This window comes from Kwoniella botswanensis, chromosome 1, assembly GCF_036426115.1.
Source record: "Kwoniella botswanensis chromosome 1, complete sequence".
Lineage (NCBI taxonomy): Eukaryota > Fungi > Basidiomycota > Tremellomycetes > Tremellales > Cryptococcaceae > Kwoniella > Kwoniella botswanensis.
In genome coordinates this window covers 13859364-13873317 of record NC_088599.1, presented here as the reverse complement: position 1 = coordinate 13873317, position 13954 = coordinate 13859364, and the positions used below count along the sequence as shown (strand labels likewise).

At 45.7% G+C, this 13954-nt stretch overlaps 4 protein-coding genes across 4 annotated transcripts; 3 read left to right on the top strand and 1 right to left on the bottom strand.

Annotated features, from left to right (window-relative positions):
- Window positions 1–212: 212 nt before the first annotated feature.
- On the top strand, window positions 213–3557 carry L199_005235 (uncharacterized protein; the record flags this gene model as incomplete). The annotated part of the gene is made up of 5 exons (XM_064890948.1): window positions 213–1204; window positions 1261–1348; window positions 1404–1485; window positions 1540–1864; window positions 1934–3557. The coding sequence occupies 5 exons, from the start codon at window positions 213–215 to the stop codon at window positions 3555–3557; spliced, it is 3111 nt and encodes a 1036-aa protein (XP_064747020.1).
- A 2169-nt stretch (window positions 3558–5726) lies between these two features.
- Window positions 5727–6020, top strand: L199_005234 (uncharacterized protein; the record flags this gene model as incomplete). The annotated part of the gene is made up of 1 exon (XM_064890947.1): window positions 5727–6020. One exon carries the CDS (start codon window positions 5727–5729, stop codon window positions 6018–6020), a length of 294 nt encoding a protein of 97 aa, XP_064747019.1.
- A 733-nt stretch (window positions 6021–6753) lies between these two features.
- L199_005233 (uncharacterized protein) lies at window positions 6754–11469 on the bottom strand (the record flags this gene model as incomplete). Its single annotated transcript, XM_064890946.1, has 16 exons — window positions 6754–6988; window positions 7067–7170; window positions 7313–7470; window positions 7538–7666; window positions 7732–7811; window positions 7892–8103; window positions 8218–8432; window positions 8502–8597; window positions 8669–10063; window positions 10119–10259; window positions 10321–10523; window positions 10576–10690; window positions 10756–10863; window positions 10922–11041; window positions 11122–11346; window positions 11403–11469. 16 exons carry the CDS (start codon window positions 11467–11469, stop codon window positions 6754–6756), a joined length of 3603 nt encoding a protein of 1200 aa, XP_064747018.1.
- Window positions 11470–11956: 487 nt separating this feature from the next.
- L199_005232 (uncharacterized protein) lies at window positions 11957–13669 on the top strand (the record flags this gene model as incomplete). Its single annotated transcript, XM_064890945.1, has 6 exons — window positions 11957–12021; window positions 12082–12116; window positions 12178–12219; window positions 12274–12596; window positions 12716–13057; window positions 13220–13669. The coding sequence occupies 6 exons, from the start codon at window positions 11957–11959 to the stop codon at window positions 13667–13669; spliced, it is 1257 nt and encodes a 418-aa protein (XP_064747017.1).
- Between the last annotated feature and the right edge of the window lie 285 nt (window positions 13670–13954).

Below are 13954 nucleotides of genomic sequence, written 5' to 3'. Positions count from 1 at the left end.
CTGATCGTTCTCATTTCCTCCCCTTCCCACAGGTACACGCCCCAGCTCACAAGACTCACAAAACTGATTCGTCATCGGGCGATCAATGCGTGAAAGAGACCAATTCACACACAACAAAGCACAAACAGGTACAACATCAGCTCACCCTCCGAGTCACTCAACATCCTCTTCGCTCTCTCCTTCTCCTTTCATCTTCAATTAAAAATATGAAAATGACCTTTGGGATGAACAATCAACTACATCATAGCCCAACTTCCGACCCCAACCCCACTCTGACTCGAGATAAGATTCCGAGTATGTCAGGTAAGACCGACAGTCACAGACCACAAGGGATCGTCGACGTCACTTCACCTTCATCCACCCCTACTCCCAATGCTCTATCTCCAACTACGTCAAGTACTCAAATATCCATCATGAGCAACTCTCACATCTACTCTTCCTCCAAACCCAAGCCCAAGAGAAGATCATGGTTCTCTTTGAGACGCACCAAACAACTTATCGATCAATCCAATAAGACTACCTCCATACCTGAAGAGAATCATTTGGTTACCCCCCTTCCCCCTCCATCAGCCTGGAACGGTCAACCAGAAGAGAGACTTCGACCTATCCAATTCCAACCTAATCGAGTACAGACATTATACGTTACGAAATCAGAGAGAGATTTGTACCTCGCAGCGATGTCTCAACTGGATCAGGCTCCTCCACCATTACCATTATGGTCAGATCGTGCACCTGAACTTCCAAAGTTGAACACTCAACTCACCCCGCTCAAAGCTCCCAGTATACCTGATGGGTCAATAGGACGATCAGGAGGTCATGGTCATGCAAGAAGTATCTCCGAAGGTGGATCAACAGCTTTTCATCCACTCACTTCAAGACCTCTTTCACCTAAATTGGTCACATCGCCTCAAATGGGTAGATCAGGGTTGATGGTTAGAGATGAGTTTAAACGTACGGCACCTCCACAACAGTCAAAACACGCTTTGATGGCATTCATCCCACCCTCGGGATTGCGATTGACAGGTTTCCCACCTAGTGCGATTGGCGCGGTGGATCTGGTATTGCAAGAGAATTGGGATCAGGGAATAGCAGGTAGAAGTGAAAGTGCAGAAAGCTTAGGTCAAAGACACGAAGATGATAAGTTCACTTGGAAAGTTGAGTTGGAGGGGAAATTATGGAAAAGAAAGGGAGCACAGGAATTAGAGTGAGCTTAGTTATGTGCCTTGGCCTAAGGTTTTAGCTGAAGAGCTTGTCATTCAGCTCGATCCGCCTCTTGATAGCGTTGATGTCGATCCTGGGCATTCATGGGTGGACTTTGGTTGAGAATGTACAAGCTGGAGGAACCAAGGTAAGCCTCGTAGGGCGAATTTGTTGACTCGGCTTACCGTTCGCCTTGCGTACAGAAAGATGCCCATAACTTCCTTTTCTCATACTCACCCCAGACCTCTATGAACCCACCATTATTCTTCGCTCTTTCACTACCATGTACGTAAGCCTTTACGATCTTGTGAACGACCTGTAGCTGATGGGTCATCTCAGTACCGGACAGGCTATCACTTATCTCCCCACCACCGAAGGTCACACCCGCTATCATCTCAGCCTTACGAGAAGCTATCATTTCAAGTCCTGCTAACTCGTACAAACATTTACGAGACGGTACAGCTGCGACTGGTGTGACTGTCACGTCCGACGCCAATGGCTCACTGAATGAAGGTAGATCTAGATCACCCAAAATCAGTTGGAAAGGGTATGATCCGAGGGGTATCAAGTTGGAAGGATGGGTACATGATGGTGTGTACAGGTTCTGGATTGATGGAATGAGAAGGTGGTTAGGCGGCACCGTCAAGAGAAAAATCGTCGAAAAGTGAGCTTCAGCTTCACTATACTTTCAGTCTTTCCTGATCAAGTGCTGATACATACTTTCACGAACTAGTCTTCATCCCAACTTACTCATCGCAATCATCAACAACATTACCAACCTTCATTTCGGATTCGTCGCATCTATTCCTCTTCTTCCCATTGCAAGGGGTCGGGATGTCTTCATCTTCTCATCATTACCCTCATCAGGTCTCTCGGTGGTAGACTCATATGTTCCCAAAGCACCGTCTATCGCAGGTACGGAATCACCCGTTTTGGTATCCCCGATGGCATCTGTACCAGCACAAGATCCCCTAGAGGATCCTAGAGAGGTAGATCCGGGTAATCGACAACTCCCCTGGACAACTGTAGTAAATGATCAAACTACACCTCCTTCCCCGGTAAAAAATAAACCTCCAGCCTCTTCCATAGGGAATACGTCCAACGATGCCGCCAGGAAGAGGACGGCCAGCAGAGAATCATCCAAACCGCTCTTAGCTGCACCTTCCGCCTCAGTCAACTCAACTCCCAAACATAAAAATGTGTTACTCAAGAAGAATTCTCTACAAAGACGAAGATCGACTTCAGCGAATGGCAGCCATTCGCGACCTCCTTCAGCAATCGGGCAAGGTAATGACAGATATTCGGTCGATGGGGGACATTCAGCTCAAGGTACTTATCAGCCCCCGCATGACGACAGCAGACAGTTCAAAGTAATGAATCCCGATGATGCTTCCGAACGATGGAGTTTCATCGACCTGCCTCCCAATGTCGGTAGATTGGGAGTAACAATGTTCGATACGACAGGTGGACATACCCATCATTACCTTCCTCCTCAAACTGCAGGTAGAACATCAGGCGAAGATGGTTCCAGAGACACCCACAATTCGTCGATATATGCAGATGCTCCCACCGGACCCGTACGATTAATTCCTATTCAGAACGGTCAACCTACCCGACACGTGGATAGGGGGATCGTAGAAAGCACATCGCTGGAATCGGAATTGGGTTTCGGCGAACATGATACTCAATCTGAACTCAACCATGCCAATCCCATTACAAAGCCTTTAGCATTGGGTCAACCTATAAATAGGGATTATCGTGAGGATGATCATGAGTTCAACGATGGAATGATGATTGGTAAGATGCCTTTGAAAGATAGTGACTCGCCTGAAAGAAGAGGTAGACAAAACATAGTCGATCTTGGAAGTGCCATACAAAGTGTTCATGGTAGTGTAGGGTATCTGCAAAGTATGATTTCAGGTATTTCAGGACATAATGGTAAGAGACAGTCCATGGATTTAGATAATGTACAACAACAACAACAAGAAGCTCAAGGATCGAACGCTTCCAACGCTGTTCCTAAACCTGAAATAGTAATTATAAACCCTTCGTCTCATAACGGTAGTAGTGGAACTTCATCTCAAGATCATAATACACCTCCACCTTTACCTTCTCGACCTCATCCTGATCATATTCCCGAATCTACTTTACCTGTTTCGACCCCTCCTACTAGGACTCAACCTACTGAAGAGGAAGTAGCTAGACAACGAAATAAGTATCTTGAATGGGAGAGGAAAGGAAAAGTGAAAAATGGAATGAGAAGGATATGGGATGAGGATGACAATTCTTGGAGGGATATCCCGATCTCACATGGTGAAGGGATAGGAAGTGGGAGAACGAAAGTGACTTTGGGATAAAGGATATTACATCACTGTATATATAGAAAAATGGCTTTTTATGAGGGCATGGGAATATATGGGCTGGGATATGGTAGTACTGTAGAGATGTAAGAGCAATTATGGAATTCAGGTTGATCGTGGGGTTTTCTTCAGGATCTCGAATTGTATACATCAATATTGTGTAGAAAGTACCCTGGATCCATAAATCACTTGTTGATGATCTACTGTATTCCGTTTTTGATATAAATGAATACACATGGTGGATGATGGCATGTACATTACCGTGCAAATACGAATGACGGTGTACTGAATGATGTTAGCACCTAAGCCGAGCTCAGCAATATACGCTATGTGGGCTTTCAGTCTTGCAAAATGGTCTACTACATTAGATGTCCGGTGAGCGGAACGATGGCCCACCCGCTGATGACTCATCGTACCGAAGAAAGGAGATGAAAGACAATTCGTGGCGGTGCACATAACCACCGGGATCTTGGTATTTGTGTGTGCTTCTTTCGGGTCGCACTACTTTTGAAAAATGGTGGGTAAGCCTGTTGATAACAACTGTGAGATATGCTGACCAAAGTCTGATAGAGTGGCCAAGATACCCTTTCTCAGAAGCAAGCGTGAACGATCCGTGACGACCGGAGTAGACTCGAGTGCTTGCTTTGTGTACACGAAATCAAGAAAGGAGATGTCACAAAGCATTGGAAGAATCCATCCACCCTAATACTGAAACACGAAGCCGCTCTTAGACGAGAAGCTGACTGTAAGCCAGGCGTCAAGTCAGATGGGCGCTTGTGGGAGTATTTCGGAGAGGGACCATCGGTGATATAAGTGAACGCTTGTTTGACCTGTCCAACAATATAGATGTTGGAAAGTTACAAACAGACTTCTGCTCAACATTCGTATCCAAATAGGCTCTCCAATACATACACACACTGTACGAGTGACTTTCATCAAGGAAATAGAGATGAGCCAAGCAGTGATATTCGACTATCGAAATCTGTCCCAAAACGTCTCGACCCGAGCTGAAGTCAAAAGAATTCTTCACGATTCAGTGAACGGCACGTGCAGCTGCACGGTGTTCAATTTCACTAGTAGGCAGCTATCAGCAATCCGAATGCGGACGACTTCTTCCATAAGATCCGTGGACGAACCGTGACTCTCAGTGTGGACCCCGGGCTGGAAGATCAAAGTACACTGTCAACATACCCAGTGCGGAATACAGCAGATGGGACGGACAATGTACTTTCACCTGTGATGGTAAGCTCAGTGGCGAGATCTGGGATGCCGTCCCAAACATGGCAGTTTATGATGGCATAACCGCCTGCAATACTGTTCTGTCGGGTCTTCCGCGATCTGACATCGGTCTGATTCGACATTTCCTCAGCAGTTACAGTGATGAGAATTTTTATCGCAAGATCCAGGTGACGCTTAAATATGAAGCGGGGCGAATACCTGACGATGCTGGAAATTCTGTCAAAATGATCTCATGTCACGAAATCATACCACAAACCGACGATGACGAATTAAAAGCCCTCAAAGACGCTTTCGAAGGGAGCATCATGAAGTTTTCTGAAGATCCCAATAACCCTGGGACCATGATAGTAACCGCTCACGCAGAAACAGGGGATGGAGGTTTCGAACAACAGCCGCCAGCATTTTGCATTGAGTTCCAGGATGGCAAAGAAGATGCCATTCAGTCTCCATCATCTCAAACGGTCGGCCACAGTGGTCATCAGGGTTCCCTCAGTGGCAACCTCGTCTGCTGCATAAAGTCCAAGCACGAAGGTCAGAGTCATCGGTATGGATCATCTCTTGCATATAGCTTGATCATACTATATTTGTCTGTGAGATTATTGGATGCCCATTGAGGATGTGGTTTTCCACCGGATACACATAGACCATGATGGCCTTTGTCGTTCGATTGCCTACTTTCCCAGTTACTTCTGAGGAGGCTCCCTGGACTTTCCGAGTTCCAAAGAACTGTTTGGTCCACAAATATATAGAAGGCTTCTACCAAAAGTCCAGGCGCAATTTTCAAAACTCAAAGATCAACTTGTCGACCCTCTTTCCCTGATACTACATTATTACAGTAGACATTGCGGGAATCATTCACCGATTACTGACGAGCTTGTCATTGGAAGAACCTTCTTCTGCCACTGCCACCTCCCCCTCACCATTATCATGGCCTCAGATCCAGCGAATTGCGACGTAGCTTCCGCCAATGTCATTTTGGGTGTTTCGCAACTCAAATACTTGAATGGAGGAGACAGTGATTACTTCAAATTCAAGATCGATACCGTACATGGTGATCCGTCTTTCAACAACTTCAATGATCCCAGTGCGGTAAAGAGACTTCAAGACGATTTGACGAACCAGACTGTAGTATGTGATCTACCGGGTCGGGCTGCACATGAGTGGACGCAAAAGCTTATGGCTTTGTCTTCTCCCCTAAAGTCTGTCACCACTCATTACTAATCTCTTTCAGTACAGAAGGACAGGCGAGTGGGTATATCACCTCAACATTCCCGAGGTGGACTGCGAACCCAAAAACACACAATGGCTCGGAAAGAATCACTGCTGAGATCGTGTGGTATACGAGTCTTCTGGATGGTACGGCGACAGTGCATTTTGGCTCAATCCAACCTTTTGAAAGACCTGCCGATCGGATTCCCACCCATAATATTGATTACCTATCAGGAGAGCTCCCGGGAAAGTTCTGGAGACTCTCCGCTCAGCCTTCAGCAAAAACTGATCTGTATGATTTGGAAGATACAACTCCTGTCACTCGTGACAATCGAAGGGATCATCCATATGATTTCGCCATCAATCAACAATTCCGCAACAGCCTAGATGAACTTGACGGAGATTTTGGCCAGGCCACAGGGGACATCTACTGGTCTGTTGACATCGTCAAACCGTGAAGCGGGCAGAACGTTGAGCGTACGCTATTGCATGATACGGCTACGAGACAATAAGTTCTCAGAATGTACATAATAATGGCTTCGTCGGGTGGTATCTTTAGTATGTATGACACACAAGTCTCTGCCTCATCGCACTTACGATCCATTAAGATAATCTCTACTGTACCGGTGACTGCTCGTGGAATAGCAAGTATGCATAACTCACATTCGTGGCATCATTCCAACCTACCACCATTATCCAAAACTCCAAACTCGTTTAACAGTAAATTCGAATATACATCATTTCATTATCGTTCATCCTCAGCGAAAATGTGATCCACTCCAACTTCATCCCAATTAGCTCTTTCTCTCTCATGCCAGAATGCCACTTCCCCATCATCCGATCGTTTAGGTAACCATAATCTCTCCCCTGAATCCGCATCCACGGAGGATGTAAACCATCTCGGTTCGTGAGGTGGGAGTTTACCTTCAGCACGAAGTTTTCGGGTCGTACGTTGGTTTTCTTCGTTGAGTGTTTTTAGCCTGTACGCGTCAAGGTATGATGTGGTTAGCGATAGACCTTTAGAGAAAGTATGGCATTTAGATAGGTCGAAGGCTCACTCTTGCGCTCTGTCATATTCTGCATTTTCGAATGCCCTTTGATCGGTTCGTAATCTACAATCTGTTGGCGCAAGATATTTCTTCAAATCTCCTGGTATGTCGTTCTATATGAAGACATTGACTGTGAGCAATTTCCACCATCGAATTTTGACATCGTAACGAGCAATCATGGCGAGCCATTTCAAGAGTATTCTTCTGTTTGATAATGACTTCCTAAATGTGATAGAAGACATAACCTGAACTCACCAAAGTAACAGCGAACGGAGTCAAGTTGAAAGGCGCTTTGGGTTTCTCACTGTTCCTCCATAAGAGCAAGTACTCCTTCTGAGTAGGATGAAAAGTGGTATCGACCTCTAGAGGAGCAGAAGTACCTGATTGCCTAGCGATAAGTTGCGTATCCCATCCTGGAGAAATCACATTATTAGCTATCATGTCCTGGTGGGGCTCATAGGCAGGGGAGAATTAGCTCACTTCCTGCAATGTCCCAAGCTGTATTACCATTCGCGTCTACTACATTACCCTTGATCTCAAATGCATCTTTACCTCTCCATCCACGGGGCTTGAACGTTAAGGTACATGTTTCACCCGTTCGATGATTGGCTGGATCACCGCATATTATCAGCTGGGCCCTCACGACCCATGCTTGGAATGAAATAGTTACTCACTGACGATGAGATCACCATAATGGTCAATCAAGGGTGTACCCATGATAAAGTTAGATACGTTGGTAGTAACTTTCTTCCATCTGTACAAAGAGATTCATCATCAGCTTTCTGATCCACGCGCTTGATACAACTGGATTTGAGTAAGGTGACAAATGCTTACGAGTAATGTTCCACTACCAAACCTTCACCGTACTCATGATCCGCATCAGGATAATCCAACCCTTGTTTTACCCATGATTTTGGTATGATCAGTTCAGCATGAGCCACACCGGTGGGTCTAATCTCGAATGATCTTCCCTGGAACTTGTTCTGAGCATCTACTTCTCCGTAGTATTTCCAGGTGGGCGATTCAGAGTAACATGCAGAGATCGGCTATTTTACCAGGACCTCTACGTCAGCCATAAAAAAGATCGCAGTCATGCTTGAACAAAACGATCAGAGGTATACAAAGATATGAACAGACAAAGTGGACACCGGAAAACTTACTGGATGATGTGATACTTGCTCCGAGATATATCTATACCTATTTGGAATAGCATATTCGAATGATTGCGATAACAACGGATTAAAAGGTTTGGCAATTCGACCGATAGTAGAAGAATAGTTTGACATGGCGAATGCTCCGACAAAGGCTATTCTCTTGAGCGAATCTTGCTCGGAAGCAGCAACCGTCAGACAAGCATCGTATTCCATATCTTCAGCTGTGCAACGAACCAATCGAGATAAGTTATCTTTCTTAATGCGATCAGCGCACACGGATAATAGCTCACCCATTCTCTGTAACATCGATGTACACTCATTGAAGCTCACAGGGAAAGAAATCTTTGTCAGATCCTTTCCAACAGAAGATTTCAAGATACTCCATACTGTTACACATAGACGACATCAGCTTACTAGCCGTGGTTCATTCCCTACCGAATTATCGGTGTGCACTCACAGCTGACCGAAGGTCTCTTATCGTCATCAATGGGCAATCTATTTCTAACATGCAAGTAAGGTTCCAAGCTCTTCCTAGCCAAGTACTCTTTGATAGTACCCTTTTGAGGTTGTTTCTGAACTTCCAAACTAAAGCTCTGCCTCTCCAGCGCGTTAGGTGTACCAGGTCTTTCTTTCTCTGGATGAGCGATACTTTCATATAATTTCAAGTTCGGTATCGTACCAGTTTCGATCGCATCGAAAAATTCATCATCATCATCATCTTCCTCATCCGACTCAGCGGCCAATATCGCATTATGGGCTTCTTGGATATTCGGGATAGATGGTCGGGGAGTGATGGGCGGTTTGACAGGTACAGAGGTTTTCTGAATATCTTTGGTAGCTTGATCCAAAAGGTTTTGATCAACAACAGCAGTTCGGATTTCGGGAACCCCAGGAGAAGTAGGTAAACTAGGTAGATTATCTGATCCAGCCAGATTCGCTAACACTTCTTTAGCCTGTTTCAAAGCTTTTCGTTTCTTCTCATTATCCTTGGCAGCTTCTGTCAACTGTCGATCAGCTTCAGCCTGCTGCTGAGCAACAGTCAACATATTTTCTTCCCATAGATGTCTAGCTTCCACTTCTCGTTGGATTCTGTTCAAGAGGTATTTCTCCCTGTCATGGGTCATGATATTCTGCTGAGCGATCATATTCGATAGACCAGACAAGGATTCCCTTAGAGCGTTCTTCACCGCTTGTTGACGAGATGAGGATCTTGCCATATCTGCTCCGCCACCTCTGACGGGAGAGGCGTTGGCAGATGCAGGAGGAGTAACGATTGAGTCGACTAATTGAATGGTCATTTCCAACTGAGCTTTGATACTTTGTGCACCGAGATCAAAGGCTGTTTCGTGGGGTATACCGGTATGTTGATCGCCGCTGCCTATGATACTACCGTTATCTGCCCCTTCGAATACCGACAGGATCTCCGTCGCATCGTCCTCAGTGAGATTGGTTCTTGAAGATGACATGTCCCTTGTCCTACTTCCCTCGGCTGTCGGGGCAGGTACACTGAGTCCACTCAGTCCAGTGGTAGATCGTTGTAGTTTTGGACTGAGGAAAGCGTCGGCCGCGGGTAACGCTTGTACAGATTGTTTGTCTTGATTCATGCTCATACTTCTCTTCGGTTGACCTTCGGAGTTCCCTTTCTTTTGATAATATTCGATATTCAGCCGGATAGACTGAACCCATCTAGCAATCTCCGCTCGGTGAGCCGATTTGACGATAAATTTAGGTACAGATGATGATACTTTGGAATGAACCTCGAATCGCGATCCATCTGTCGAGGGGTGAAGAGTCGCGACTGCCATGGCTATAGAACCTCTACATGCGACTTGTTCGTCTTCTCGATTTCGGTCTAGTATAAATCGTCAATGAGGATACGGTCAAAGAGTAAAGGTGGATTAACTCACAGTAGCTTAAAACACCATTCTCTAGAACGAACCATCTTGTCCTCCATCCACTTCTATAATTTACCCATTTACTAAGGAATCCTCGAAGATCGGGTGGTCTGCCATCACTTTTGGCTTCTACCAGACTATCTTGGTTGTTGACTGGGTACAGCTGTGTCAGTCACGACCGTTACGATAATCGCTGAGATGTTAAGAAACATACATTGTCTCAAGAACACCTTGATCCTCTCATCCGCGTTCTTCTCACCATCCAAAACTCTTCTACCCCTCTTATCCCGCACAAATACATCTGCACCTCTCTTCACTGCTAACTCAACTAATCTAAGGTCCCTTCGCCTGGCGGCTTCATGCAAGATGGAAGTACCGCTTCTTTCGTCCAACGCACTCAAGTTCAAGATACCGGTCCTACGAGCGCGTAAGCTGGAACGCTCCACGCAACGAGGAGGAGTCAGCTCACCTCGGTCCCTCAAGGAATTCAACCATATTCAGGCTTTCGTCGACTGAGCTTAGCGGACTAGAGATATATCCCGCTAATTTTGCGAGATATTTGAGTTGCAATTGACCTCGAGATTCTACAAAATTAATATGTTTAGCATCAATCCGCTAACAGAACCTGGTGAGTATTATGGTAACTGACCTTCGATCAGATGTGAGATTTCCGAAGTAGCGGAGCACTCTAATGCCGTTCTACCTTGTTCGTCCCGGACAGTATCATTGATCCTCGGATCGCTCAAGAGCACCTCGACTGACAGAAGGGTCATCAGCTTCACCATCAGACCCGGAGCTGATTATATACGACTTACCAACTTCCGTTCTACCTATCTCGCTGACAACATGTAACGGAGTAGTGGAAGAACCGAGATTAACAGGTAAGTTGGGATTGGGTATGGCAGGTGATTGTAGGATTAGGTTTATGATCGGTACTATCATCATGTACACACAAACAGACCAACAATTTACATCAGCTGATAATTCGCCAAAACCGAACAGAAAATTGATTTACCTGAAGCAACTCTCACTGCCATCCCCAATAGCCTACCAGCTTTATCCAGATCTTCTTGACCTTCTACGGATTTCGTGGATGGCCTCAATTCGTCGAGGAATGGCTGTACCTCCGCTGCATTGTCTGAACGTAGAGCAGAAAGGAGTCTGAAATTATATAGAGCCGTGGCTGATGCTCCGGATGCTTGTGAAAGGAGCGTAGAGGATGATGCGCTGGTGGACATTTCTATCTCATGGGGTCAAAACAGTGAGGCATGTAGAATGGATGGTGGGGATACTCACTGCCTACGGTCGGAGATCTTCTTACCTCACCGGACTGTCTGCCGGGTATGGGAGCGGGTATGCTCATGTTGCTGATGAGATACCGTTATCCCGGTTTAACAAGATAAGGATTTGTTTGGTGCTTGATAAGGTATGCCGTTGTGGGAGTGGCAAGTGCAGGATGTTGTGACACTGTGCACTGAATATAGGATGCGAATGAGTCCAATTGGTATAGAATCGAGATGACAACAATAGATGAAAACAAAGTTGCAAGCAGTGATGACGATGTTGGACCAACGTGGGAGGTAGAGAGATGCCATGGGAGCGCGTACTCCCAGTATCAGCATGGGGTATTTGTGGGGTATTTGATAAATGGAACGCACATTTAAACATCTCCGCCGTGGCACCATGATGTGGAGACCCCGGTAAACAACAGGTAGTGAGTGAGCGACAACAAGATTACGAGCAACAAGTGACGAGCAGAGAAAAGGAGACCGTTGGAGACTCTGTGAAGAGCTGTCCCACAGGCTACAAAGCAGCCAGCCTAACAAGCCACACAGCTCCATGAGATAGCCATGGGCAACCCACCTACTTGGCTTCTCCAGCAGCTTATCCCTCCTCTTCTGCTCACTTACTTCTAGTATGTTTTCGTTTCAACATTTCGTGATGGTTCATCCAGTACTAATTTCGAGCTCTATAGCTTTGCATGGAAGATATCGACATTTGAGCTCGGTCGTAAGCATCTGACCTACTTCATATACATCATGTAGCTCATGTACTGCACTTGTGACCTTAGCTCATCTGTTGAATGATCCGAGTATATATCGCTTGATCAGCTGTGAGTGAGCCTTGTCTCAAGCTTGTAGTTTCCAATAATTAATGAAAACCGCAGATTTTTACCTAATCTTCCCGACCCTCTTTATCCTTCCTATAACCCTACTGTACATCCGACTATACTTCCTCCCCTCATCCCAATCTATACCGCCCTTCGATCCTCCTCCAGCCATCAGGAATGGACATGTCATCTTCCAATGCCTACCACCAGCAGAAGCTAACGCTATTCGCCTTGCCGATAACGTTCCGCACGACGATGATGAACCGATGATAGAGAGATGCTACAGAGGTAAATGTGGCGGACGATGGAAACCTGCTAGAACGAGACACTGTAGTTTGTGTGGGAGATGTAGAGCAGGCTGGGATCATCATTGTGTATTTGTGAGTCACTCAATACCTGCTAGCATACAATACTACCTCTGGAAACTGTTTTCTTTGAGTCCTAATTGTAGCTCTGACTTTGCCTCAAATGTATATTAATGTGCTAACCCCTCAATCAGTTCGCAAATTGTCTCTCAGCACCGTACATGCGGACCTTCCTCGCCTTGCTCCTTTACACTCCCCCAACGATATTCATCATCTCCTTACCGTTATACAAATCACTCTACAATCGAGCTAAAGAAGCCTACCTCTTCTCGAGATCAGACGACAGTATACGACAGAAATGGTGGAACTGGGGATACAGTTGGGTTATCGCTGGGGGACCGATTGGTCGATATGCTGGAGGTACCGTCCTCGGCTGGAGGAAGTTAGATAAGTCAGATGAAGATGGTGGTGGATTGGTGAGGTTGAATATTGGTTTGATGGTTGGGTTTGGGATTATACTAGCTTTGATTACCATTGTGAGTCTAGTCATTCGATTTCATCTGTTTTTGTTGCAGTGATCGAATATCTGGATGTCAAATGTCGAAGTGACACTGGTCCGAGTCATCTTATACCTCAGCATGGATCACAATCGATGTTTACAGAAAATGAGCTTAGCTGATGACATACTTTATACACAGGGTCTCGCAACCACCACTCTCAGCTTGATACTCAAAGGTGATCTAACGATAGATAGGGGACGATCCTCCGCTCATGGTCAAGCATTATCGGCCATATATCGTCTCAAATCTCAAGGTAGACCTATCCCACCTCATCTGGAAAACAATGTATCAAGATTTTCAGATAGACGATGGTTCTTCATTCCTCTACCACAGGAACTACAGACGCAGGATAGGGAAGGAATAATACTTCAGACGCTCGAGCATGAGAGGCCGTATGGTCATGGATGGAGGCAGAATCTGCGGATCGTACTTGGTAGTATGACTTCTTGGATATACCCTTGGAATGCGATAAGGAAAGGGATGGGGGAGGAAGTATTCTTGTGGCCCATTACAGAAGATGTGGAGAAGAGATTGAGGGCAGAGGCGGAGAGAAGGGCCAAGGAGGGCATGCTCTCAGAACGAACGTAGATTACATGTATCATAGACAACACTTATATATGGAGTTTCAGTCTTACCGCCTTCCCATCTGCTACTTTTCCATTACGCAAACATACATATCGTGAACATGAGTGTCCCCGTAATTTAACATGGTCCGTATTTCTCGGGGATTGGCCGCTTCCGTTCCGGTTGTACTGTAGGATGAAAATAACCGACTCAGATTCAACATAGTGGTGGAGTGTTGTCACAATCACAGTTGTGAGTTTATGGAACAACGATACCCACACTCAAATCAAACACAGCCTATTGGATTGC